The sequence below is a fragment of the Pseudorasbora parva genome, chromosome 17 (genome assembly GCF_024679245.1).
Source record: "Pseudorasbora parva isolate DD20220531a chromosome 17, ASM2467924v1, whole genome shotgun sequence".
NCBI classification, from domain to species: domain Eukaryota; kingdom Metazoa; phylum Chordata; class Actinopteri; order Cypriniformes; family Gobionidae; genus Pseudorasbora; species Pseudorasbora parva.
In genome coordinates this window covers 25360651-25386632 of record NC_090188.1, presented here as the reverse complement: position 1 = coordinate 25386632, position 25982 = coordinate 25360651, and the positions used below count along the sequence as shown (strand labels likewise).

Here is a 25982-nt window from a genome sequence, read left to right as displayed (position 1 = left end):
CATTTTGCATGTTTCCCTCATCAGACACCTGGTCCAACTCATCAGCTCATTAGAAGAGATGGCAAGACCTGAAGTGGTTGTGTCTGATGAGGGAGACATACAAAATGTGCAGGGCTGGTGGTCCTCCAGGACAGGTTTGGGAAACACTGAACTAGTGGTCTCGGTTCATTGAATAGCTTTAACATTTTAGTGTAGTTTAGTGGATTACATGTAATGTTTGTATTTAGGGGTTTACTGTAAAAAAAAAAAAAAGATGATATATATCTATATATCATATATATATATATCATATATATATATATATATATATATATATATATATATATATATATATATATATATATATATATATATATATATATATATATATATATATATATATATATATATATATATATACATATACATCAGCTCTGGAAAAAAAATACACCTCTACAAGTATGGAAGCCATTCCATTCCAATGTCTATTGAATTCCAACACAGGCATACCGTGCTGATTAGGTGATCACCTGAGCCAAATCTTATTTAATAAGGTAAAGTATTTATTAAAAAAAAACACTTCTGTGGTCATCACTATCCTCTTGCAGTAGGACCAGCTAAATGGCAAAAACAGTAGTACGCCAAAAGTAAATGGAATCAAAAAATAACTAGACCATGCCAAAAAAAAGTTGAAAGAGTGAGTAAAAGAAGGGTTCAATTCTGGCTTTACTGGCAGAGGGATACAGTAAGCGTTGGGTTGTTTCTTAAAATTTCTAGAACATTACATAAGAACAAGGTCCAGCAGCAGACTTTGGGGACAACAAAGCTACAGACCAGCAGAGGGCGAAAATGACTCTCCACTGACCAGGAATCACCGCCATCTCATTGGAATGTCACTCAACAACCGTAGGATGACATCAAGTGACCTACAAAAAGAATGGCAAAAGGCAGCTGGGGTGAAGTGCACGGCGAGGACAGTTCCAAACAGGCTCCTAGGGGCAGGGCTGAAGTCATGCAAAGCTAGAAAAAAGCCCTTCATCAATGAGAAGCAAAGAAGAGCCAGGCTGAGGTTTGCAAGAGACCATAAGGAGTAAGGTCATCTTCTCTGATGAGTCCAATTTTCAGCTTTGTCCAACACCTGGTCGTCTAATGGTTAGACGGAGGCCTGGAGAGGCTTACAAGCCACAGTGTCTCCAACCCACTAAGAAATTTGGTGGAGGATCGGTGATGATCTGGGGGTGCTTCAGCAATGCTGGAATCGGACAGATTTGTTTTTGTGAAGGATGCATGAATCAAACCACGTACAAGGTTGTCCTGGAAGAAAACTTGCTTCCTTCTGCTCTGACAATGTTCCCCAACTCAGAAAACTGTTTTTTCCCCAGCAGGACAATGCTCCATGCCACACAGCCAGGTCAATCAAGGTGTGGATGGAGGACCACCAGATCAAGACTCTGTCATGACAAGCCCAATCTCCAGACCTGAACCTCATTGAAAACCAATGTGATCAAAAGGAAGATGGATGGTCAAAAGCCATCAAACAAATCCAAGCTGTGTGAATTTTTGCACCAGGAGTGGCATAAAGTCACCCAACATCAATGTGAAAGACTAGTGGAGAGCATGCCAAGATGCATAAGAAGCTGTGATTAAAAATCAGGTTTATTCCACCAAATATTGATTTCTGAACTTGTCCTAAGTTAAAACATTAGTATTTTGTTGTTAAAAATGAATATGAACTTAATTTTCTTTCCATTATTCGAGGTCTGACAACACTGCATATCTTTTTGTTATTTTGACCAGTTGTTGCTTTCAGCAAATAAATGCTCTAAATGACAGTATCTTTATTTGGAATTTGAGAAAAATGTTGACAGTAGTTTATAGAATGAAACAAAAATGTTAATTTTACCCAAACACATACCTATAAATAGTAAACCCAGAGAAACTGACAATTTTGCAGTGGTCTCTTAATTTTTTCCAGAGCAATATATATATATATATATATATATATATATATATATATATATATATATATATATATATATATATATATATATATATATATATATATATATATATATATATATATATATATATATATATATATATATATATATATATATATATATATATATATATATATATATATATATATATATATATATAAAGTGGCCCATAAGAGCCTTAAATAACACCTATCTGGGTCCCATCATCAACCTAAATAGGCAGACCCATGTAGCCCCCAAAAGGGTGCTGCCTGGGTTACACATATGGGCCTGGTATGAGCCCATCAAGAGACCCATCATCAACCCATCTAGGCTAACCCATGTGGGGCCTCCATGGAAACTGAAGACAAAATTAGCTGTGTCCCAGATAGAGGTATAATATATTATTACAACAAACATTAAGTTATCCCTAAATTCAAAGATAATCAAAGATAGGTGGATAAGAATGGCGTAGGAGCATCTAACCCTGGTTGTAAACGTAAACTTGACATTGGGAGATTGTCATTTAATAATGGAACATGTTATAGCCTACTACTCAGGTTCATGGTAACCGAATTGATGAAATAAGCCTCTTTAGACACAAAGGTGTGAAAAATGAACTGAATATAAATAATTCTATAACAAATAGATGTGTGAATATTTATTTCTTAAAACTAACTAGTAGTTATTTAATGTTACATTTTTTCATTAAAACTAAGTCGGCTAATCAAGTAGCGACTGTCTTTTTTAGTTTAAGTTGTAATTCCACATTCCTATTTAATGGTGAACAGTTAATGGAATAAGATACTTGTCAATATTGTTAAATGTGTAGCAAAGAAACTAACACAGGTATGAGGTAGTACCAAGTGTCTAAAGATTAGTTACTAGAGAAGTTGGAAAATATAGAAATAATGAAGGAATATGATAATAATGAAAGAAATGTTTAAAAAAATAAAACAAACAAAAAAAGACCCTTGAGATTTTGGCAGGTGTATGCAAAGCAATATACAAAGAGAACAAAATAATTATGTTCAAACTAATTTTATTATAGGCCACATAAGGGAAATTATTATTTTTAAAGTTAGTAAAAGATTTTTAGATGTGACATTTTGAAGTGTTTAGGAGTAGGCTTGAAGTATGACCAATATTTGGTTGAAAATTGACCAAACAATTACCATAAATTCCTTTTTACTCTTTTTGACTGTTTTTTGAGAACATACAAACGAACTCAGTTACTTTCGTAACCTCGGTTCCCTGAGAGAGAGAGGGAACGAGTATTGCGTATGGGAAAAACTCCTTTTCTCGAGAATATGGAGCAAAACTTTATTAATAAAGGTATCCATATAAAGCGCAGTGCAGCTGCACGGCAATAGCCCAGCGCGATTGGCCAGATCGCAGCAACTGCAGGAACCTATGGTGAGGCAGCTGAGAGGAACGAACCAATGGGGGCGTACCAGAAAAACCGCTGAAAAAGTTGCTTATATTTGCATACTGGAGGCTATATAAGACCCTGATTCGCCATAGGTGTCAGGTTTTAAGATCGACTGAAGTAATACCTGAGAAGCATGAACACGGCACGGAACCTAATTCTCTCTCAGGGAACCGAGGTTACGAAAGTAACCGAGTTCGTTCCCTTTCGAGAGAGGTTCCTCGTATTGCGCATAGGAACACAACGTAAAGCGCCAGCGCCGTGTGTGCTGACTGACCCAGTATTCCCTTAGCACATGTCAAAAAAAAACTAGAGAGACCGACACAGGCGGCTTATAAAGGGGGAATGAAGAACCGTAGAGCTGGGACCTCCAGTTTGTAGAATCTGATAAAAGTGGACAGAGAGGCCAAGCCTGCCGCCGCACAGATATCTTCCAAATAAATGCCACATGACCAAGCCCAAGATGAGGCCATGCCTCTAGTTGAGTGGGCTTTAACGCCTATAGGGCAAGTTAGGTTTTTAGACTTATATGCCAGCAAGATAGTGTCCACTATCCAGTGCGAGAGTCTTTGCTTTGTGACAGCACAACCTTTAGTGCGGCTGCCGAAGCAGACGAAGAGCTGGTCCGACTGCCTGAAGGGGGCGGAGCGCTCCAGATACAGTCTCAGGCCCCGTCCACACGGAGACGCGTTTAGCTGTATACGTATACATTTTGTACCGTATCAGCGTTTCGTCCACAGCGTTTCGGCGTTTTAGAAGCATGCATCCAATATTTTTCGAAACCGGGTCCCAAACCGGATAAATCTGAAAACGATCATCTTCCGTCTTCGTGTGTACAGCGAATCCGTATAATTTCTGAAACGGTGATGTCATCACACTACGTCCAGCACGGTGAAAGAGGTAAGGGATACAACTACGGGCACTGGGCATGCGCACATCAATATCGCGTCATTTAATTAACGTATCTGCATACCTGTAAGGGTATGTTTTGGGTTGGGGTAGGTGTGGGCATTAATAAAACACATCTGTTAAGTAGCAAATGTATTTATTGTTATTTTATTGTGAGATTTTGCCTAATCTCTGACCACTGCTATACCCCTGCCTAGCCACAACTCTTCTTCTCCGTTTTTAGTGTATTTCTGTGGCAGAATTACAGTGCCACACACTGGCCTGGCATGCAAACTACATTGTTTTTAGTCCGTTTTTGTAATCTTGTGTGGACGCAGATATTTCTTGAAACGAGGAGAAAAAAGATCGGATTGGGAAAGCGCTGGCTTCGTGTGGACAGGGCCTCAATGCTCTGACAGGGCAGAGTAGGTTCGCGTCCTGTTCTCCCTGAGATGCGGGTAATGGAAGCTGTATAAAAACCTGTGCTCTAAAAGGGGTAGAAAGCACTTTGGGTATAAAACCATGTCTTGGTTTGAGAACAACCTTGGAGTTGTTGGGCCCGAACTCAAGACAGGACGGACTCACTGAGAGTGTGTGTAAGTCACTCACTCGCTTAACCGAGGCCAGAGCCAGCAGAAACACGGTTTTGAGTGATAAGAGCTTTATGGTCGCGGTCTGGAGTGGCTCGAAGGGGGGACCCTTCATGGCCTCTAAAACCACAGCGAGGTCCCAAATAGGGACAGAGTGAGGGCGAGGGGGGTTCAATCTCCTAGCCCCTTTGAGAAAACGTACAATGAGCTCACTTTTCCCTAGTGAATGCCCCGCGATCTGAGCGTGGTTAGCTGCTATGGCGGAGACATAAACTTTGAGCGTGGAGGGGGAACGACCCGCGTCCAATAATGTTCATAACTCTGTCAGAGAGGTTTCCCGATACCAGTTGATGGGCCATACGTGGAGGGCCAATAGCTCAGGACTGGGAAGCCAGATCTTCCCCTTTGCCTGCATGAGGAGGTCTCTCCTCAGCGGAATGGGCCATGGGGCTGTGTCTGACAGCTGGATCAGATCGGAGAACCACGTTCGGTTCCTCCAGAGCGGGGCTATCAAAAGCACCGTGGATACTGTCTCCCTGATCTTCTTGATGGTTTGTGGCAGCATCGCAATCGGGGGGAAAGCATATAGAGGGAGTCTGGGCCAGACATGGGCCAGGGCGTCCCTGCGTTTGGAGAAAAATATTGGGCAGTGAGTATTGTCTTCTGAGGTGAAGAGATCTACTTTCGCTCTGCCAAAGGTGTTCCAAATTAAAAGAACCGTTTGCGGGTGAAGAGACCATTCCCCTGGGGGAAATGGGTCCCCTGGATAACATATCCGGACCCAGATTCAGAATACCTGGCACGTGAGCCGCCCTTAGGGAGCTCAGGTTGTGCTCTGCCCATATAAGGAGATGCTTCGCCATGCGGTGAAGAGAATGTGATCTCAGGCCACACTGGCGATTGATATACGCTACCGATACCACCCTGTCTCCGTCCAAGGAGCCAGAGCTCTGATACAGCTGTGGTTCACTTTGACGGGAAGACGGCCCCATTTCCATGCATAAGGCGGGACGCGGGCGTGTAGCCAACACTGGAGGGGACGCATGTGTAACAGTCCCAGCCTGAGCAGTGACGATGCCGAGGCCATAAGGGCGAGTATCCTCTGAAAACGCTTCAGGGGGACACGAGTCCTGGCTTTAAATGAAGCCGCCATGTTCTGAACAGATAGCGTGCGCTGTGCCGTAAGCCGCGCAATCATGAATCTCAAGTCCATAACTGTGCCCAGAAAAGATATCTTTTGGGTGGGGGACAGCGAGCTCTTGGCGATATTGATCCTGAGACCCAAACAGTCTAAGTGGTTGAGGAGCCAGGATCTGTGTGTTAGTAGTTGTGCTCAAGACTGGGCTATCACCAGCCAGTCATCGAGGTAGTTGAGTACACGCATCCCTTTCAGCCTGAGCGGGGCTAATGCCGCGTCCATACATTTCGTAAACGTGCGGGGTGCCAGGGATAACCCGAATGGCAGGACTGTGTACTAATAAGCCTGCCCCTCGAAGGCAAATCTCAAGAATGGCCTGTGGTGGGGGGCTATCTTAACGTGAAAGTACGTGTCTTTCAGATCTATCGTGAAAAACCAGTCCCCGGGGCGAATGTGCGCGAGGATCTATTTCACCATCAGCATTTTGAAAGAGCGAGACATCAGAGCTTTGTTCAAATGCCTTAGATCTAGGATGGGTCTGAGCTCTGCGTCCTTCTTCGGAATGAGAAAGTATCGGGCGGTAGAAGCCTGACTCGCTTAGAGATGGGGGAACAGGTTCCACCGCTCCCTTCTCTAACAGTTTCGAAATCTCAGTGCGAAGCACGTGACCGACGCTGCTCTTCACAGAGGTCTCGACCACAGCGCGAAAGCCTGCGAGCGAACTGTAGCGAGGAACCCTTTTTATTATGTTCACAACCCAATTTGATACACCGGGAATGGCCTGCCAGGCCTGAGCCCAAAACAATAGTGGTTGGAGCTGGGGCGGATAAGGGTCGCCTACTAGAGGGAACTCGGTAGCGCTGCCATTCTGTGTTTGTGACATAGAGGGGGTAATGCTTGTGTGTGGCGACGTGCACTGTGGAGTGGGCGCCGGGACATTTATAGCATGGGCGAAAGGGGTATATGAGTGTAGGAGTGCAGACTGAGAAGTGGGCACATTTACTACAGAGAAAAATCTCTTTTTGAGATTGATTTGGGTCGCCGTGATAACGGCGTTTGTGTGCAGGCGAGTGTGTTTGACAATGGGCTCATTGGCTGCGAAATTGAGGTCGGCAGTCACCTGGGTGCAGGGAACTGGGAGACCGGGAGGGAGAGATGGGGGTCCGGCCGAGGCGAGACCTGACCATCTCCTCTTTCTCCTTGTGGCTAGGACGGCTTTGGAGGCTCCGGGTTCAACACAAGCTTGGGTCGAGGTCCCTGGCATTCAGGCTGCCTGCTGCGGTTTCGTAGAGCGGGAGCGTTGGCGTGTTCCAGAAGTGGAGCAAGGCCGAGAAGATGGCGCAGCCGGCTTAGCGGGTTGAGAGGGCGGAGCTCTACCTTGAGGGCGCCACCGGCCTGAAGAAGAGCTGGAGCGCTTGGGTAGGAAGTGCCTCATAGCCTGAGAAGCCTTTTGCACTTCAGTGAAACGCTCCGCGAAACCCACGACTGACGGACCGAAGAGACCGGTAGTAGAGATGGGGGCGTCCAGGAAGGAGGCTTTATCTGCATCCTTCCTCTCGGTCAAGTTCAGCCAAAGGTGCCTCTCTAAGACCGTCAGGTTAGCCATATTCTTCCCAATGGCTTGTGCGGTGGCCTTAGTAGCACGAAGGGCCAAGTCCGTCGCACTGCGAAGGTCCTTCAAAGCTTTGGAGTCGGGGACAGACTCGACCAGGGAGCAGAGAAGTCTGGCCTGGAACACCCAAAGGACAGCCATGGTGTGAAGAGCCGCGGAAGCCTGGCCAGCGGAGGCATATGCTCGGCCGGCGAGAGCAGAGGTGGTGCAGCAGGGCTTGGAAGGGTGCTGCGCCCTGGCATGCCATCCTCTGGAGGAGGGCAGGCAGAGGTGCGTGGCGACAGCCTCTTCGAGGGGGGGGGAAAAACTCGTAGCCTTTTCCTTGGCGCCGTCAACAGTAGAGAGCGCTGGGGAAAAGGCGGGTCTCGTGCGAGCAGAGTAGGGCGACTTCCAAGACTTGGTAAGCTCGTTGTGTATCTCAGGGAAGAAAGGCGCGGGCTTCTGAGGAGAAGAGAGGCGGCGGCTTTCAAGGTACCACTCGTCCTGTCTGCTGCGCGCTGGCTCTTCGGGCTGGGACCACTTGAGTCCAAGTTCTTCCACGGCCTTAGAGAGCACGCGGATAAGTTCCGCGTCTGCGCTGGTTTTGGAGCTCGTGGCGGTCTGCGTCGAAGCGGGGGGCTCAGAGACAGAAACTGACCACTCGCTACCAGAAGCGGCTGTAGAGAGGCTGTCTTCGTCTTCCTCTGGCGACGGGCCACCGAAGGAAACTGAACAGGCCGCTGCTAAGGAGGGGCGCTGTTCTTCCTGAGTGAAGGTGACTGTCGAGGGCGAGGCACGCGGGGAATCATCCGGCGTGCAGTCGCTCGGTCACTCTGGTAGCCTCTGGTCGCGACGTTTCTTGCAGCGTGGCCCAGTGGCAGGAGGAGGGACCTGGTCGAAGGTTGCGAGGCGAGCCTGAAGGGTCTGCAGCCTCATTACATCGCACTCGGGGCAGCCGCCCCTGGAAAGCGCGAGCTGCGCGTGGTCCCGTCCAAGGCATGTCACACAGATGACGTGACGGTCGCCGCCAAGGAGAGGAGCTCTGCATGAGCTGAAGGACGTGCGAGGCATTTGTATCAACGCCTCGCGCTCTTTTAGAAAGAATAAAAGGATACAGCGCCGGATGGGATAGCTGGAACGGCAGAGAAGGCGGAGACCGGGGGAATCCGACGTCCTCAGCTGCAGGTTTCCGCTGGTGCTTGTTTGACGGCAGTGTTTCTACCAGAGGTCAGCGATGGTTTCGCTGAAGGAGATAAAATCTGACACCTATGGTGAATCAGGTTCTTATAAAGCCTCCAGTATGCAAATATAAGTACCTTTTTCAGCGGATTTCCTGTTTTTTCATTGGTTCGTTCCTCTCAGCCGCCTCACCATAGGTTCCTGCAGTTGCCGTAGCCCGGCCAATCAGAGTGCTCCTCGCGCTGGGGTATTGCCGTGCAGCTGCACTGTGCTTTACATGGATACCTTTATTAATAAAGTTTTGCTTCCTATTCTTGAGAAAGGGAGTTTTTCCCATATGCAATACAAGGAACCTCTCTCAAAAGGGAACTGTGGTTAAGAAAATCCCAGGCCACAGACTTACTGTAATAATTATTTCAGAGTCTGTGAGGTTTGGATGAGTTTACTGTTTACTTAGTGTGTTAAAATATGAATGACTCTGCATAATATTCCTAAAGTTGATGATAATGTTAACCGGGGTTAACAATACACAAGGCAACTTTATGAGTCATTTTGCAGGGCAATGTTGCTGAAAGATGTTGCTGTGGCCTTTTTCCCATTGAGAATGGGCAACAAATTTCTGTCTGGATATCCAAAAAGAAATGTGTTGCCCATTCTCAATGGGAAAATGCCCACAGCAACATCGCTTGGCAAAAGTGGATCAAAACACCTGTTTATAAAATAACCAATAGAAGAGAAAACAAACAAAAATTAATTAATTAAATACAATACTTATAAACAGAAAGTAAGTAATTCCAATGTTTTTAAGTGGAAAATAACAGACTAAAAGGTAAATTAAAAATTGTTTTTTTATTTATTTTTTTCAAACCCGTTGTCCCTCCTTACAACTGCGATTGGTGGATGCGCCAGGCCCCGCCCCAATTCGCAGCGTTTTAGGGAGTGACGTTTGTTTATAAAATCTCTGACAGCATTATGGTTCCATCCACTTTTGACTTAGTGACCAAAAGGAGAATCAAGACAGTCCGAGTCAATTAATACAACTTGAACATGTATCTTACGATGATTGTTCCGTTTCTGGCGGTGATTTTGGCCGCAGCGAGCGCTGGGCCGGTTGGTGGTCCGGTTGGAGGTATTGTTGACGGAGGCATGGACAAAGATGCTCGGAGTGCGTTAGAGTTTGCAATGGCACAGTACAACAGTCAAAGCAATGATGCAAATGTGTATCGGGTTTCCAAAGTCATCAAGGTTCAAAAACAAGTAAGTTGTTTAAAAGTTATTTTTGTCATCTCAACATACTTTTTTGCTGTCACGTCCTTATTGTGTCAACATATTTTGTTGATCCTGGAACAACATTTCTGTCAGAAAATGTACCAAGTCCCTACCCCCTAACCCCAAACATCAAGTTATCCCTAAATTCAGAGATAATCAGGGATAAAGATAGGTGGATAAGAATGGCGAAGGAGCATCTAACCCTGGTTGTAAACGTAAATTTGAGATTAACTGTAAACTCAGTCAAATCTGATTGCGAGATTGGAATGTTATTCCAGGATCAACAGAGATGTTATAAGACTGTCATCAAATCTGATTTAATTGACATACTCCTCTTTAGTCACAAAGGTGTGACAAATGAACTGCATACAAATAATTGTATAACAATTAGATGTGTGAATATTTCTTAAAAAACGATCTAGTAGTTATTTTATGTTTGAAAAAAAAAAAAAAAAAAAAAAAAGCTAATAGCGACTAGTATCTTTTTGAGTTTAAGTTGTAATTCCAAATGCCTAGAATTTAATGGCAACCAGTTAGTCATGGAATAAGGTAGGCTTACTACTTGTCAGTAATGTTAAATTTGTAGCAAAGAAATGAACACAGGTCTGAGGAAGTACTTATGATTATTATTGACTAGAGAAGTTGGAAAATATACTAGAAATATTCAAGGTATATGATAATAATGAAAAATATGATATGTTTAAAAATAAAACAAACAAAAAACTTTTGTGAAATTGAAATTTTTGCAGTTCAAAGCAATTTACAAAGAGAACAACAGAATTATGGTCAAACTATTTATATTATAGGCCACATAAGAGACATTTTTAAAGGTAAGACATTAAAAGATTTTTCGACGTGATCTTTTGAACTGTATTGAAGTACTTGAAGTATGACCAATATTTTTTTAATATTGACAGAAAAATGACCATAAAATACTTTTTATTGCTTTAAATGTCCTCTGTGTTTATGGTAAGAAATATCTTTTAGAAGGTTCTGTTTTTAATGTAGGTTGATTTTGCGACACACTACATCAGGATTGACTCCACAATGACTGAACATGTTTCTGGTTGTTGTAGGTTGTCTCGGGCATGAAGTACATCTTCACTGTGAATGTGGCCAGAACCAAATGCAAAAAGGGTGGAGAGACTCTGTGTACCATTCAGCTGGCCCCCGCAAAGGTAAGACACAAGGTCTATTTTACAGTATTGCACTTACTGGTATTTCTCAATATTAAAAGAGATTGACTTTTCTTTTCTTTTAGGTCTTTCGGTGCAAAATAACAGTCTGGACCCAGTCATGGTTAAACTCTATTGAAGTTCTTGAAAACACCTGCATGTAGGGCTTTTAACATGCAGCAATAAAATGTACTTGTTATTGCTAATTATGGTGAAGTAAAAGTTTTTACTATTGATAAAATATACATTTTATTTGTCATGATAACCTTTAATGTCAACAACAAATCATGGAATGAAAGCTTTACTAACACAATAATAATTATGTAATGTCATTTATACTCAGTTGCTCTGAAAAAGTCTACAATTTGAAAGAATTTCTCAATAATAAACTGCATTTTCTGATATGTGGTCGTCTTTTACTTATTAAAACATGATTGAATGAGATTCGTTTTTGATTAAATGCCTTTTGGGAGGCTTAAGAACATTGTGCATTATTTGTGTATGTATACATAAAGAAAACAATAATCCAACCATAATATTTATGTGACAAAAAGAGTAATAGGAGTGCAAGTACCAGAACTGATTTAGGCCTATTTGTATATTATTTCAATGGAATGTTTACAGTTTTATAAATCCCTTAATCTTGCACTTACACGTTTTTCTCTGAATATGAAATAAACCTTTTCAGAATTACTGCATTGATACAAGAATTTTGATACAAGTGTTGAAACTATTATTTGGCCAAAACTGCGAGTTTGATCAGCTTTATAGTGTTTCTTTCCCCTAATAAAAATGAGGAAGGATGATAAGGATATTTATTCATGTTTCAACAATCCTCATGGCGTTTACATGAAAAGCCAGTGGTGTACAGAAATGTATACTAATAAAATAATTGATACTAATTACACCATGTGATGTAAAGTGTATAGCAGCATAATATTATTTTATTTTTAGCACAGCTCAGTTAGTAATCAGATATGAGGCAAATCTATTAATATATTACCGTACCTCCAAATACGTTTGACCAAGAATATATCTTAAATGTATCAACTATTGAAAATAAGAATTTTGTATAATGTTTATGATGCGATTTGTCAGTTGGTTTTCATTATTACTTTAAGTTATTTGTTTCTTTTAAAATACATTGATCTTGACATAGGACACGCACACACGAAGAAGAATGAGTCTATAATATAATTGACAAGGCAAACACAGTGAAGGTAAATGTATACATTGGCGAGACTGGACAACTTAAGGAGAGGCGGTATTAACATTAAGTGACATGGCATCTGATGCACAGAAGCCAATGACACGTCACTATGCATATTGGCACATCTGGTGGGACGTCCGGTCTTCATCGGCATGTGCCAGTGGACAGTGCATAGTGGCATATGCACATATGTGTCACTGACATTATCACGACACACTGACCTGACACCGAGCCACGGAATATGTCGGTGTGTGTTGTGATACCTCCAGTTAGGAGCGGACTGGGGCAAAAAAGTGGCCCATAACAACCAGTCAGCAACACGTCAAGTCAGGGTACCTTCATTTATACAGAGCTTTTTACAACACAGATTGCTTCAAAGCAGCTTTACAGTGATAGTAGGTAATTCATTTTGCTTTTGAAGAAATGTTTTTCATCTCACCATAAACTCACCAGCTCATTATGCACAGAGAACTTTTAAACACTTACTAACATAAAAATATAGATGCTATTTATACAGAAATATAAATGCTATTTTTATTGAACTGCTTATCATTAACATTAATGAATGACTGGCACACTTCTTTAGGTTGTAATTGGTCTTTCCTGGTGCACATGGCAATTTGTTTTTCTCCATTGGTTTGGCTCATTTCTTGAAACAGAAAATACATTCTCAATGTGTCCAATAACCAAATGCAGAAAGGGTGGAGGGACTCAGCTGACTCAGCTGTGTTTCAGATGACCCCCGCAAAGGTAAAACACAAGGTCTAATTTACAGTATTACACTTATTTCTCAATATTAAAAGAGATTGACTTTTCTTTTCTCTGAAAGTAACTAATTGACAAAGAATGAGTCTATAATATATTATCTACAAGGCAAACACAGATGAAGGTAGGTAAATTACAACAACACAATTGCAATTTACTAATGAAACAAGGGAACAAACAAAGGAACTTGTTAGCAACAGCATGACTAATCAAATGAGTAATCCTACTATCGTAACGTTCTCAGCCAGGAAGGAAAACAAATGACAGAAAACAAACTCAAAATTGAACATAACTGACATTATACGTAGGGTTGCCACCCGTCCCTTGAAATACGGAATCGTCCCGTATTTTCAGGAAAAATGACGCGTCCCGTATCAAAGCAATACGGGACGCGATTTGTCCCGTATTTTACATAGGTCCACCCGCATTGTGTGAAGACACGTACTATTCTGCCCCTAATTGGGTCGCTGCCGTCGTTGGTTTGTTTGATTGGTTTGTTTCAGGTTCACGGGTCGTGAATCACGGCCAATCAGAGCCAGAAGAGGTATAGGTTATTTTCTATATGGGCAGAATCCATTTGAAACGATGGCGGAGGCAGGTCCAAATACCTCCGCGTCCAGCTGTAAAAGTTTCAGAGCAGAAACGCAAGCGGATGCAGAGGTACAGACGAGAGTGGGAAGAAATAAATATTTGGCTGGAAAGTGTCCGCGGCAATGAATACCAAGCCAATTGCACAATAATTATTTGTCGGCGAGTGTTTTCAGTGGCGCATGCACGCTGGCCTGTCAGATGTGAGACAGCATGCAACGGGAGAGCAACATTCACTAAATGCAAGAGCTCACCGAAATCAAAGCACTGTCGCACAGTTCTTCATACCTCAAGCATCTCCTGAGGCAGACAGTGTTATGTTTTTTTTTTTTTTTATCACCTCAATTTTTTGATTGATAACGTTAGATTTCATAAATGCTGCCTATTAAGATATAATGTTAATAATGTAGGCTGCATTAATGATGTTATGGTATGATTTGTTTATTAAGGTTAAGTTGTAGGCTATAGTCAGACACAAGCATTACTTTAATAAGAGATTATATATATATATATATATATATATATATATATATATATATATATATATATATATATATATATAAAATCAAAATAGGACCTTTTAGGAATAAAATAAACAACTATTTGTTATGCTTAACAAATTATAATTGCATCATCCAATACTATAGAATTAACAATAGACTATAAAAACGGAATAATACATAAATATATTTACTTAACTTACCAAAAATAAAAATGTTGTGTAGTGTTTTATTAAAATAAGAAATGATTGTAGATATTATATCATTTTCAGTTATTTAGGTGTGGTTTCACTGTTTGGATGGTGTTACTGCAAACAATGACAAATATTTTAGTCAAAATCTTTGTTCACAACACTATAAAATTACTCGAGTTAATTTGCAATTTCTTATCCTACTCCCCTCTAGGTTACAGCAGCTGAGTTTGTTTTTCATTGTCATAGCTGTGTATTATACTGAGTGCATCTGTTTACACTGATTTCAATAGCAGATATCCTATTATAATGTCATATATATATATATATATATACAAATTAGGTTTTAAGTTATGATATACGACCACTGCACTGGCACACCATCGGGACTGTGGTCATCGTGGCCCCGAGGGGTGTGGCCACCGGCAGGCGTCCCTTATTTTTCTGTATTGAAGGTGGCAACCCTAATTATACGTTCAATCCTAGAAAGGCACGACCTTGTGCTAACATCCAAATAAGAGAGGAGGCAGCAGAGTACAGGAGAACAGGAAAGATGAAAGAAGGAGAGACCAGAGTATTGATGACGTGTGAGGAGCCGGAGTAAGAGTCAGATGGTGCAACGAAAGGCTCCGATTCAGAAATCCACAGCCGCTTCAATCTATCTTTTGAGTGATTTATAATCAAGTTATTAATCAATATTTATCCTTCTACATATTAAATGATTTCTTCAAGTTTATGAGATTTACTTTACTAGTTTTAGGCCTGGTTTCACATACAGTGCCAAGATTAGACTTTAGTTAAATTAGAACATTTAAGAAACTTTTATAAATGTGCCTTTGAAGAAAAGAAAGAAAAAAAATCTTGAAATAAAACAATGGCACTCACATAGTTTAAGATATTTCAGTGCAAGTTGCTTTAAAACAGCTCAAACATGCATTTCAGTCGCTTAGTTCAAAGACATTTTTTCAGTTTATATTTCTTAGACAATCAGAATCATTCAACCTGAAGTAATGATATAGGCCACATCAAGACGAAGCCAAGGGCGTTCCCTATCCAATTTTTCTTGTCTCAAGAAATATCTGCGTACACACGAAACTGCTGAAATTGTCTCAAAACGATGTAGTATGCATGTCAGGCCAGTGTGTGGCGCTGTAATTCTGCCACAGAAATACACTAAAACCGAAGGAGAAGACTTGTGGCTAGAAGGGTTACAGCAATGATAAGGATGTGAAACAAAATCTCACAATAAAATAACAATGCTACAATGCAACAATGCAAATAACAAATAACAATGCAAAAGCTATAAGTGAGAGAACTTTAAAGTCCCGGTGAAGTACAGAACAACCAGAAGTAGCAAGTGAGTTTTCTTCAGTGCTGTGACGTATTTCCAAGTAAAACGGAATATTGAATAGAGAGCAGGGATTAACTTCAGCGCTCCTCCTCTCCATCTCTCGCTCATAGCAGATTAACGGTTAGAGGGGAGTGGTTACATTTTAAAACCTAAGCCGTCAAACTGACATCATTGACATCAAAATTTTTAAATCTCTAATAAATGTGTATTTTGTTACAGAAAAACTAGTTTCCTCTGAGCAATGAGATCTGTGGAGCTTTAGTCATCTCACTCGGCTACCTGTGCTTTTTTCTCTTTTTTATTTAGTACTAACTCAAATAACAAATTCACAAAAGATACCCATTATTTGAAACACTTTAGAATACTGTTCCAAACAATTTGTAATGCCTTCTGAAGGATTTGGTAATACTTTGGAGTTCTTACTAGTAGGTTACACCAGGATCTTCACTTAATAATGTAAACATTTTGTCTCCCTCACCTATCCCACCTGACTCAACTCATGAGCTCATTAGCAGAGACTGCAAAACCTGGAATGGGTGTGTCAGATATAGGGAGACAGATATGTACAGGGCAGGTGGTGCTCTAAGATAGGTTTGAAACCATAACCATGTATTTTACAACATATCTTGTGTTTCAAGACAAAAAAGCTGAGTGGTCTAAAGTTATGTTCTCTGATGAAAGTACATTTTTCATTTTCCTTTGGAAATAAGGGTCCCAGTGTCTGGAGGAAGAGAGGAGAGGCACACAATCCACATTGCTTGAGGTCTAGTGTAAAGTTTCCACAGTCAGTGATGGTTTGGTGTGCCATGTCATCTGCTGGTGTTGATCCACTGTGTTTTCTGAGGTCCAAGGTCAATGTAGCCGTATACCAGGAAGTTTTAGAGCACTTGTTGCTTGCTGCTGCTGACCAACTTTATAGAGATGCAGATTTTATTTTCCAACAGGACTTGGCACCTGCACACAGTGCCAAAGCAACAGTATACCTGGTTTAAGGACCATGGTATCCCTGTTCTTAATTGGCCAGCAAAATCGCCTGACCTTAACCCCATAGAAAATCTACTGGGTATTGTGAAGAGGAAGATGTGATATGCCAGACTCAACAATGCAGAAGAGCATGAAGGCCACTATCAGAGCAACCTGGGCTCTTATAACACCTGAGCGATAGTGAACACTAATCGCAGACTGATCGACTCCATGCCATGCCGCATTGCTGCATTAATTCAGGGAAAAGGAGCCCCATCTAAATATTGAGTGCTACATGCCCATACTTTTCATGTTCATATTTTCAGTTGGCCAAGATTTCTAAAAATCCTTTCTTTGGATTGGTCTTAAGTAATATTAAAATTTTCTTAGATGCTGAATTTGGGATTTTCCTTAGTTGTCAGTTATAATCATCAAAAGAAAAAGAAATAAACATTTGAAATATATCAGTCTGTGTGTAATGAATTACTATAATGTACAAGTTTCACTTTTTGAATAGAATTAGTGAAATAAATCAACTTTTTGATGATATTTTAATTATATGACCAGCACCTGCAGGTATATTGAAGCGAAAGTGGATTTCAGAATCCCACTTTCAGATGATAGAGGAGCTGCACTGTTTTGTTTGTGAAATATATTATCTTAGAGTGTACAGATATGCATATAAACAATACAAGATTTGTCAAATTAGGTTTGTCACACTGTAAAAAAAGGCACATTTTGAACTTTTGCAGTACAATGGTCTTGGATGTTTAAGTTATTTCAACTTAAATTATGTTAAACTGACTTAAAAAATAGTTACAGTCTTGTTAAAAATAATAGCAGTACAATGTGACTAACCAGAATAATCAAGGTTTTTAGTATATTTTTTATTGCTACGTGGCAAACAAGTTACCAGTAGGTTCAGTAGATTGTCAGAAAACAAACAAGACCCAGCATTCATGATATGCACGCTCTTAAGGCTGTGCAATTGGGCAATTAGTTGAAAGGGGTGTGTTCAAAAAAATAGCAGTGTCTACCTTTGACTGTACAAACTCAAAACTATTTTGTACAAACATTTTTTTTTCTGGGATTTAGCAATCCTGTGAATCACTAAACTAATATTTAGTTGTATGACCACAGTTTTTTAAACCTGCTTGACATCTGTGTGGCATGGAGTCAACCAACTTGTGGCACCTCTCAGCTGTTATTCCACTCCATGATTCTTTAACAACATTCCACAATTCATTCACATTTCTTGGTTTTGCTTCAGAAACAGCATTTTTGATATCACCCCACAAGTTCTCAATTGGATTAAGGTCTGGAGATTGGGCTGGCCACTCCATAACATTAATTTTGTTGGTTTGGAACCAAGACTTTGCCCGTTTACTAGTGTGTTTTGGGTCATTGTCTTGTTGAAACAACCGTTTCAAGGGCATGTCCTCTTCAGCATAGGGCAACATGACCTCTTCAAGTATTTTAACATATGCAAACTGATCCATGATCCCTGGTATGCGATAAATAGCCCCAACACCATAGTAGGAGAAACATGCCCATATCATGATGCTTGCACCTCCATGCTTCACTGTCTTCACTGTGTACTGTGGCTTGAATTCAGAGTTTGGGGGTCGTCTCACAAACTGCCTGTGGCCCTTGGACCCAAAAAGAACAATTTTACTCTCATCAGTCCACAAAATGTTCCTCCATTTCTCTTTAGGCCAGTTGATGTGTTCTTTGGCAAATTGTAACCTCTTCTGCACATGCCTTTTTTTTAACAGAGGGACTTTGCGGGGGATTCTTGAAAATAGATTAGCTTCACACAGACGTCTTCTAACTGTCACAGTACTTACAGGTAACTCCAGACTGTCTTTGATCATCCTGGAGGTGATCATTGGCTGAGCCTTTGCCATTCTGGTTATTCTTCTATCCATTTTGATGGTTGTCTTCCATTTTCTTCCACGTCTCTCTGGTTTTGCTCTCCATTTTAAGGCACTGGAGATCATTTTAGCTGAACAGCCTATCATTTTTTGCACCTCTTTATAGGTTTTCCCCTCTCTAATCAACTTTTTAATCAAAATACGCTGTTCTTCTGAACAATGTCTTGAACAACCCATTTTCCTCAGCTTTCAAATGCATGTTCAACAAGTGTTGGCTTCATCCTTAAATAGGGGCCACCTGATTCACATCTGTTTCTTCACAAAATTGATGACCTCAGTGATTGAATGCCACACTGCTATTTTTCTGAACACACCCCTTTCAACTAATTCAACTAATTGCCCAATTGCACAGCCTTAAGAGCGTGCATATCATGAATGCTGGGTCTCATTTGTTTTCTGAGAATCTACTGAACCTACTGGTAACTTGTTTGCCACGTAGCAATAAAAAAATATACGAAAAACCTTGATTATTCTGGTTAGTCACATTGTACTGCTATTATTTTGAACAAGACTGTACATCTTGTAGAACTAATAAAAACAAGTTTAACATTTCTTACCTTATTTTGATGAGTTAAAACAATGTAAAAACATATGTTGTCATAACTATTGAACATATCTTTTTTTTTTTGCAGTGCAGGAGCTTCACTCTAACTTTTTTTGATACTTTTGTATTATAAAGTTGTGTATGTAATAATAGTCATATTCCAAATAAACCTTGCTTAATAAAGTAAAGCATGAACTAGTGGTCTTGGTTCAATGAATAGCTTTAACATTTTAGTGTAGGATTACATGTAATGTTTGTATTTAGAGGTTTACTGTAAAAAATAAGGTATATATATATATACACACACATACATCAGCTCTGGGAAAAAAATACACCTCTACAAGTATGGAAGCCATTCCATTCCAATGTCTATTGAATTCCAACACAGGCATACCTCATTCTACTGAATGAGGTGCTGATTAGGTGATCACCTGAGCCAAATCTTATTTAATAAGGAAAAGTATTTATAAAAAAAACACTTCTGTGGTCATCACTATCCTCTTGCAGTAGGACCAGCTAAATGGCAAAAACATTAGTACGCCAAAAGTAATTGGAATCAAAAAATAACTAGACCATGCCAAAAAAAGTTGAAAGAGTGAGTAAAAGAAGGGTTCAATTCTGGCTTTACTGGCAGAGGGATACAGTAAGCGTTGGGTTGTTTCCATCCTTAAAATTTCTAGAACATTACATAAGAACAAGGTCAAGCAGCAGACATTGGGGACAACAAAGCTACAGACCAGCAGAGGGCGAAAATGACTCTCCACTGACCAGGAATCACCGCCATCTCATTGGAATGTCACTCAACAACCGTAGGATGACATCAAGTGACCTACAAAAAGAATGGCAAAAGGCAGCTGGGGTGAAGTGCACGGCGAGGATGGTTCCAAACAGGCTCCTAGGGGCAGGGCTGAAGTCATGCAAAGCTAGAAAAAAGCCCTTCGTCAATGAGGAAGCAAAGAAGAGCCAGTCTGAGGTTTGCAAGAGACCATAAGGATTAGACTCTAGAGGACTGGAGTAAGGTCATCTTCTCTGATGAGTCCAATTTTCAGCTTTGTCCAACACCTGGTCGTCTGAGGAGTGGCTTACAAGCCACAGTGTCTCCAACCCACTAAGAAATTTGGTGGAGGATCGGTGATATCTGGAGGTGCTTCAGCAAGGCTGGAATCGGACAGATTTGTCTTTGTGAAGGATGCATGAATCAAACCATGTGCAAGGTTGTCCTGGAAGAAAACTTGCTTCCTTCTGCTCTGACAATGTTCCCCAACTCAGAGAACTGTTTTTTTTCCCCAGGACTATGCTCCATGCCACACAGCCAGGTCAATCAAGGTGTGGATGGAGGACCACCAGATCAAGACCCTGTCATGACAAGCCCAATCTCCAAACCTGAACCTCATTGAAAACCTCTGGAATGTGATCAAGAGGAAGATGGATGGTCAAACTAATCCAAGCTGTGTGAATTTTTGCACCAGGAGTGGCATAAAGTCACCCAACATCAATGTGAAAGACTAGTGGAGAGCATGCCAAGATGCATAAAAAGCTGTGAATCAAAATCAGGTTTATTCCACCAAATATTGATTTCTGAACTTGTCCTAAGTTAAAACATTAGTATTGTGTTGTTAAAAATGAATATGAACTTATTTTCTTTCCATTATTTGAGGTCTGACAACACTGCATCTCTTTTTGTTATTTTGACCAGTTGTTGCTTTCAGCAAATAAATGCTCTAAATGACAGTATCTTTATTTGGAATTTGGGAAAAATGTTGACAGTAGTTTATAGAATGAAACAAAAATGTTAATTTTACCCAAACACATACCTATAAATAGTAAACCCAGAGAAACTGACAATTTTGCAGTGGTCTCTTAGTTTTTTTCCAGAGCTTGCTTTTACGTGTGTATGTATGTATGTTTACATTTACATTTATGCATTTAGCAGACGCTTTTATCCAAAGCTACTTACAACTCAGGAGAACAGGAAGCAAATCCGTCAAGGAGAGGCAACGAAACACAAAAAGTGCCCTAAAGGGGTAGTCAAGGTAAACAGACGTGCTGAATTAGAGACGATAAAAGTGAGTGGGTCCGATATCATTGTTCTTAAAAAGTGGGTGGGTCTTGTCCCACCTACACACAATGGTTCCGACGCCCATGATAGTGGCCCATAAGAGCCTAACACAACACCTATCTGGATCCCATCACCAACCTAAATAGGCAGACCCATGTAGCCCCCAAAAGGGTGCTACCTGGGTTACACATATGGGCCTGGTATGAGCCCATCAAGAGACCCATCATCAACCCATCTAGGCTAACCCATGTGGGGCCTCCATGGAAACTGAAGACAAAATTAGCTGTGTCCCAGATAGAGGTATAATATATTATTACAACAAACATTAAGTTATCCCTAAATTCAAAGATAATCAAAGATAGGTGGATAAGAATGGCATAGGAGCATCTAACCCTGGTTGTAAACGTAAACTTGACATTGGGAGATTGTCATTTTTTTCCAGGATGTTTATGTTCCAGGATGTCAACAATGTTGATCCTGGAACATGTTATACTAAGGTTCATGGTGACTGAATTGATGACATAAGCCTCTTTAGTCACAAAGGTGTGACAAATGAACTGCATACAAATAATTCTATAACAAATGGATGTGTGAATATTTATTTCTTAAAACTAACTAGTAGTTATTTAATGTTACATTTTTTCATTAAAACTAAGTCGGCTAATCCAGTAGCCTAGCGACTAGTATCTTTTTCAGTTTAAGTTGTAGGCCTAATTCCACATCCCTATTTAATGGTGAACAGTTAATGGAATAAGATACTTGTCAATATTGTTGAATTTGAAAAATACTTTTCATGTTCATACTTTTCAGTTGGCCAAGATTTCTAAAAATCCTTTCTTTGGATTGTTCTGTTAAATAACAGACTAAAAAGTGCATTAAAGAGATTTTTTTGTTTGTTTGTTTTTTCTTTCAAACACGTTGTCCCTCCTTACAACTGCGATTGGTGGATGCGCCAGGCCCCGCCCCAATTCGCAGCGTTTTAGGGAGTGACGTTTGTTTATAAAATCTCTGACAGCATTATGGTTCCATCCACTTTTGACTTAGTGACCAAAAGGAGAATCAAGACAGTCCGAGTCAATTAATACAACTTGAACATGTATCTTACGATGATTGTTCCGTTTCTGGCGGTGATTTTGGCCGCAGCGAGCGCTGGGCCGGTTGGTGGTCTGGTTGGAGGTATTGTTGATGCAGGCATGGACAAAGATGCTCGGAGTGCGTTAGAGTTTGCAATGGCACAGTACAACAGTCAAAGCAATGATGCAAATGTGTATCGGGTTTCCAAAGTCATCAAGGTTCAAAAACAGGTAAGTTGTTTAAACGTTATTTTTGCCATCTCAACGTTCTTTTTTCCTTGAATGCTGTCACGTCCTTATTGTGTCAACATGTTTTGTTGGTCCTGGAACAACATTTCTGTCAGAAAATGTTTTCCTAACCATGTCCCTACCCCTAACCCCAAACATCAAGTTATCCCTAAATTCAGAGATAATCAGAGATAAAGATAGGTGGATAAGAATGGCGAAGGAGCATCTAAACCTGGTTGTAAACGTAAATTTGAGATTAACTGTAAACTCAGTCAAATCTGATTGCGAGATTGGAATGTTATTCCAGGATCAACAGAGATGTTATAAGACTGTCATCAAATCTGATTTAATTGACATACAAAGGTGTCACAAATGAACTGCATACAAATAATTGTATAACAAATAGATGTGTGAATATTTTTATATATAGGTAAATATACTAGAAATAATCAAGGAATATGATAATAATGAATATATATATATATATTCAACAGAATTATGGTCAAACTATTTATATTATAGGCCACATAAGAGACATTTTTAAAGGTAAGACATTAAAAGATTTTTAGACGTGATGTTTTGAACTGTATTGAAGTACTTGAAGTATGACCAATATTTTTTTAATATTGACAGAAAAATGACCATAAAATACTTGTTATTGCTTTAAATGTCCTCTGTGTTCATATCATGAATGTTTATGGTAAGAAATATATTTTAGAAGGTTCTGTTTTTAATGTAGGTTGACTTTGCGACACACTACATCAGGATTGACTCCACTATGACTGAACATGTTTCTGGTTGTTGTAGGTTGTCGCGGGCATGAAGTACATCTTCACTGTGAATGTGGCCAAAACCAAATGCAAAAAGGGTGGAGAGACTCTGTGTACCATTCAGCTGGCCCCCGCAAAGGTAAGACACAAGGTCTATTTTACAGTATTGCACTTACTGGTATTTCTCAATATTAAAAGAGATTGACTTTTCTTTTCTTTTAGGTCATTCGGTGCAAAATAACAGTCTGGACCCAGTCATGGTTAAACTCTATTGAAGTTATTGAACACATCTGCATGTAGTTCATGTTACTAAGGCAATCTGGGGCTTTTAACAGGCAGCAATAAAATGTACTTGTTATTGCTAATTATGGTGAAGTAAAAGTTTTTACTATTGATAAAATATACATTTTATTTGTCATGATAACCTTTAATGTCAACAACAAATCATGGAATGAAAGCTTTACTAACACAATAATAATTATGTAATGTCATTTATACTCAGTTGCTCTGAAAAAGTCTACAATTTGAAATAATTTCTCAATAATAAACTGCATTTTCTGATATGTGGTCGTCTTTTACTTATTAAAACATGATTGAATGAGATTCGTTTTTGATTAAATGCCTTTTGGGAGTCATACTGATTTGGAGGCTTGAGAACACTGTGCATTATTTGTGTATGTATACATAAAGAAAACAATAATCCAACCATAATATTTATATGATAAAAAGAGTTATAAGAGTGCAAGTGACAGAGCCCAAATTCATAAAGAATCTTAAAGAGGTACTTCAGCGCTGGGCAGATGAATCTGTCTTTAAACTGGGTCATTAATGTAGTAGAAATGTGAAATTATTTTTGAATTTGGTGCTTTCTAGACTGAGAAAAGACAGAAAATGTATTTTTGTCTCATGGGGATGAAAGACAATAATTCCCAGAATACTTCACATTTAGGCCCCGCCCACACCACGGAAACAATCCAACGCTCTCCATTGACTTTGTATTGCGTGAGCACACCTCCTTGTCATTTCAGACTTATTACAAAAAAACAGAACAATGTCTAAAAGCTGATATGTGACAAGATGTGCAGCAAACAAGCTAAAAAACGCATAACTAAGTTCTTAAAAGCTGTCGACCCCCAAAAACGAGCTGTAATAATGTTCGTGGTCGGGAAGGAAGAGGACAAGGGGGCTTGACTGCTGACGCTTTTTTTGACAATAAACTCAAAGCAAACGGCACACTTTCAGCGTGTGTATTCTTTCTCAGTCACTTCAGGGTTCCGGTCTTTCCTTCCGCTTCCGGGTCAACGTATCCTCAGGTCAGGGTGGAGCGTCAGCAGTCCCTCTCTCTCTCTCCCCTGCTTCCGATTCCACAGGCGTTTTATCCTCTCCCCACGCCCATTACTGGAACAAGATACAGGTGTTATCAATCTGCGTCCAACCCACTCACTTACCACTCGTCCCGAGGCTCTCTCCCGCTGCAGACCTCGCTGAACCACGCCCCCCTTGCCACATACCCCCACCACCCGACTCCCCGACCTGCAACCAACCCCCCCCCCCCATTTCTGGAGAGGAAGTCGGCCACAGCCATCTGAGCACCCGGCCTGTGGACCACCTTGAACTTAAAAGGCTGAAGAGCTAGATACCAACGGGTGATCCGTGCGTTGGTATCCTTCATGTGGTGGAGCCATTGGAGAGGAGCGTGGTCCGAACAGAGGGTGAACTCCCGCCACAGGAGGTAGTAGCGGAGGGTGAGAACGGCCCACCTGATGGCAAGGCATTCTTTTTCAATGGTGCTGTACTTAGCCTCTCTCTTGGAGAGCTTACGGCTAATGTACAGAACCGGCCGCTCTCCCCCCTCCACCTCCTGGGCCAGGACTACGCCCAGCCCCCTGTCCGACGCGTCAGTCTGCAACAGAAAAGGGAGAGAAAAGTCAGGGGAGTGTAATAGCGGCCCGCCACACAGAGCAGCCTTAACTCGGGTGAAGGCCTGCTGGCACGGCTCCGTCCATTGGACCGTATCTGGTAGCCCCTTTCTAGTAAGGTCAGTCAGAGGGCTGGTGAGGTCCGAATAATTGGGTATAAACCGCCTATAATATCCCGCCAGCCCCAAGAACTGTCTTACCTCCTTTTTGGTCTTGAGTCGCGGACAGGTCGCAATCGCGGCAGTCTTATCAATTTGGGGACGCACCTGCCCATGGCCCAAGTGGAAGCCCAGATACCTTACTTCCACCCACCCAATTGCACACTTCTTCGGATTGGCCGTAAGCCCCGCTCCCCTCAGCGATCTCAGGACCGCCCTGACATGCTGCATATGCCGCTGCCAATCGTTACTGTAGATCACGATATCATCCAGGTAGGCAGCAGCATATGCGGTATGGGGACACAAAATCCTGTCCATGAGACGCTGAAAGGTGGTCTTTAATTATGGCAAAATAGGGATAGGTGACGGGCAAGGCGGGTTGGAGAGACTGGCCGTCGATAGAGCGGACCTGTTGGAAGGCATGTTTGAGGGTCTCATCCTGGGAGTGCTCCAGAGGAAAGTCGTCGCGGTCTCTCGATCCCGCTCGGTTCCTCTGGAGCCGTCTCCAGTGG

General features: G+C 41.1%; 2 protein-coding genes across 2 annotated transcripts; both read left to right on the top strand.

Moving 5' to 3' along the window:
- The first annotated feature begins 9709 nt into the window (after positions 1-9709).
- LOC137045080 (cystatin-like) lies at positions 9710-11621 on the top strand. Its single transcript, XM_067421548.1, has 3 exons — positions 9710-10030; positions 11119-11220; positions 11304-11621. Exons 1-3 carry the CDS (start codon positions 9821-9823, stop codon positions 11379-11381), a joined length of 390 nt encoding a protein of 129 aa, XP_067277649.1. The 5' UTR covers positions 9710-9820; the 3' UTR covers positions 11382-11621.
- A 10694-nt stretch (positions 11622-22315) lies between these two features.
- On the top strand, positions 22316-23693 carry LOC137045236 (cystatin-like). The gene is made up of 3 exons (XM_067421790.1): positions 22316-22626; positions 23431-23532; positions 23616-23693. The coding sequence occupies exons 1-3, from the start codon at positions 22417-22419 to the stop codon at positions 23691-23693; spliced, it is 390 nt and encodes a 129-aa protein (XP_067277891.1). The 5' UTR covers positions 22316-22416.
- The last annotated feature ends 2289 nt before the right edge of the window (positions 23694-25982 follow it).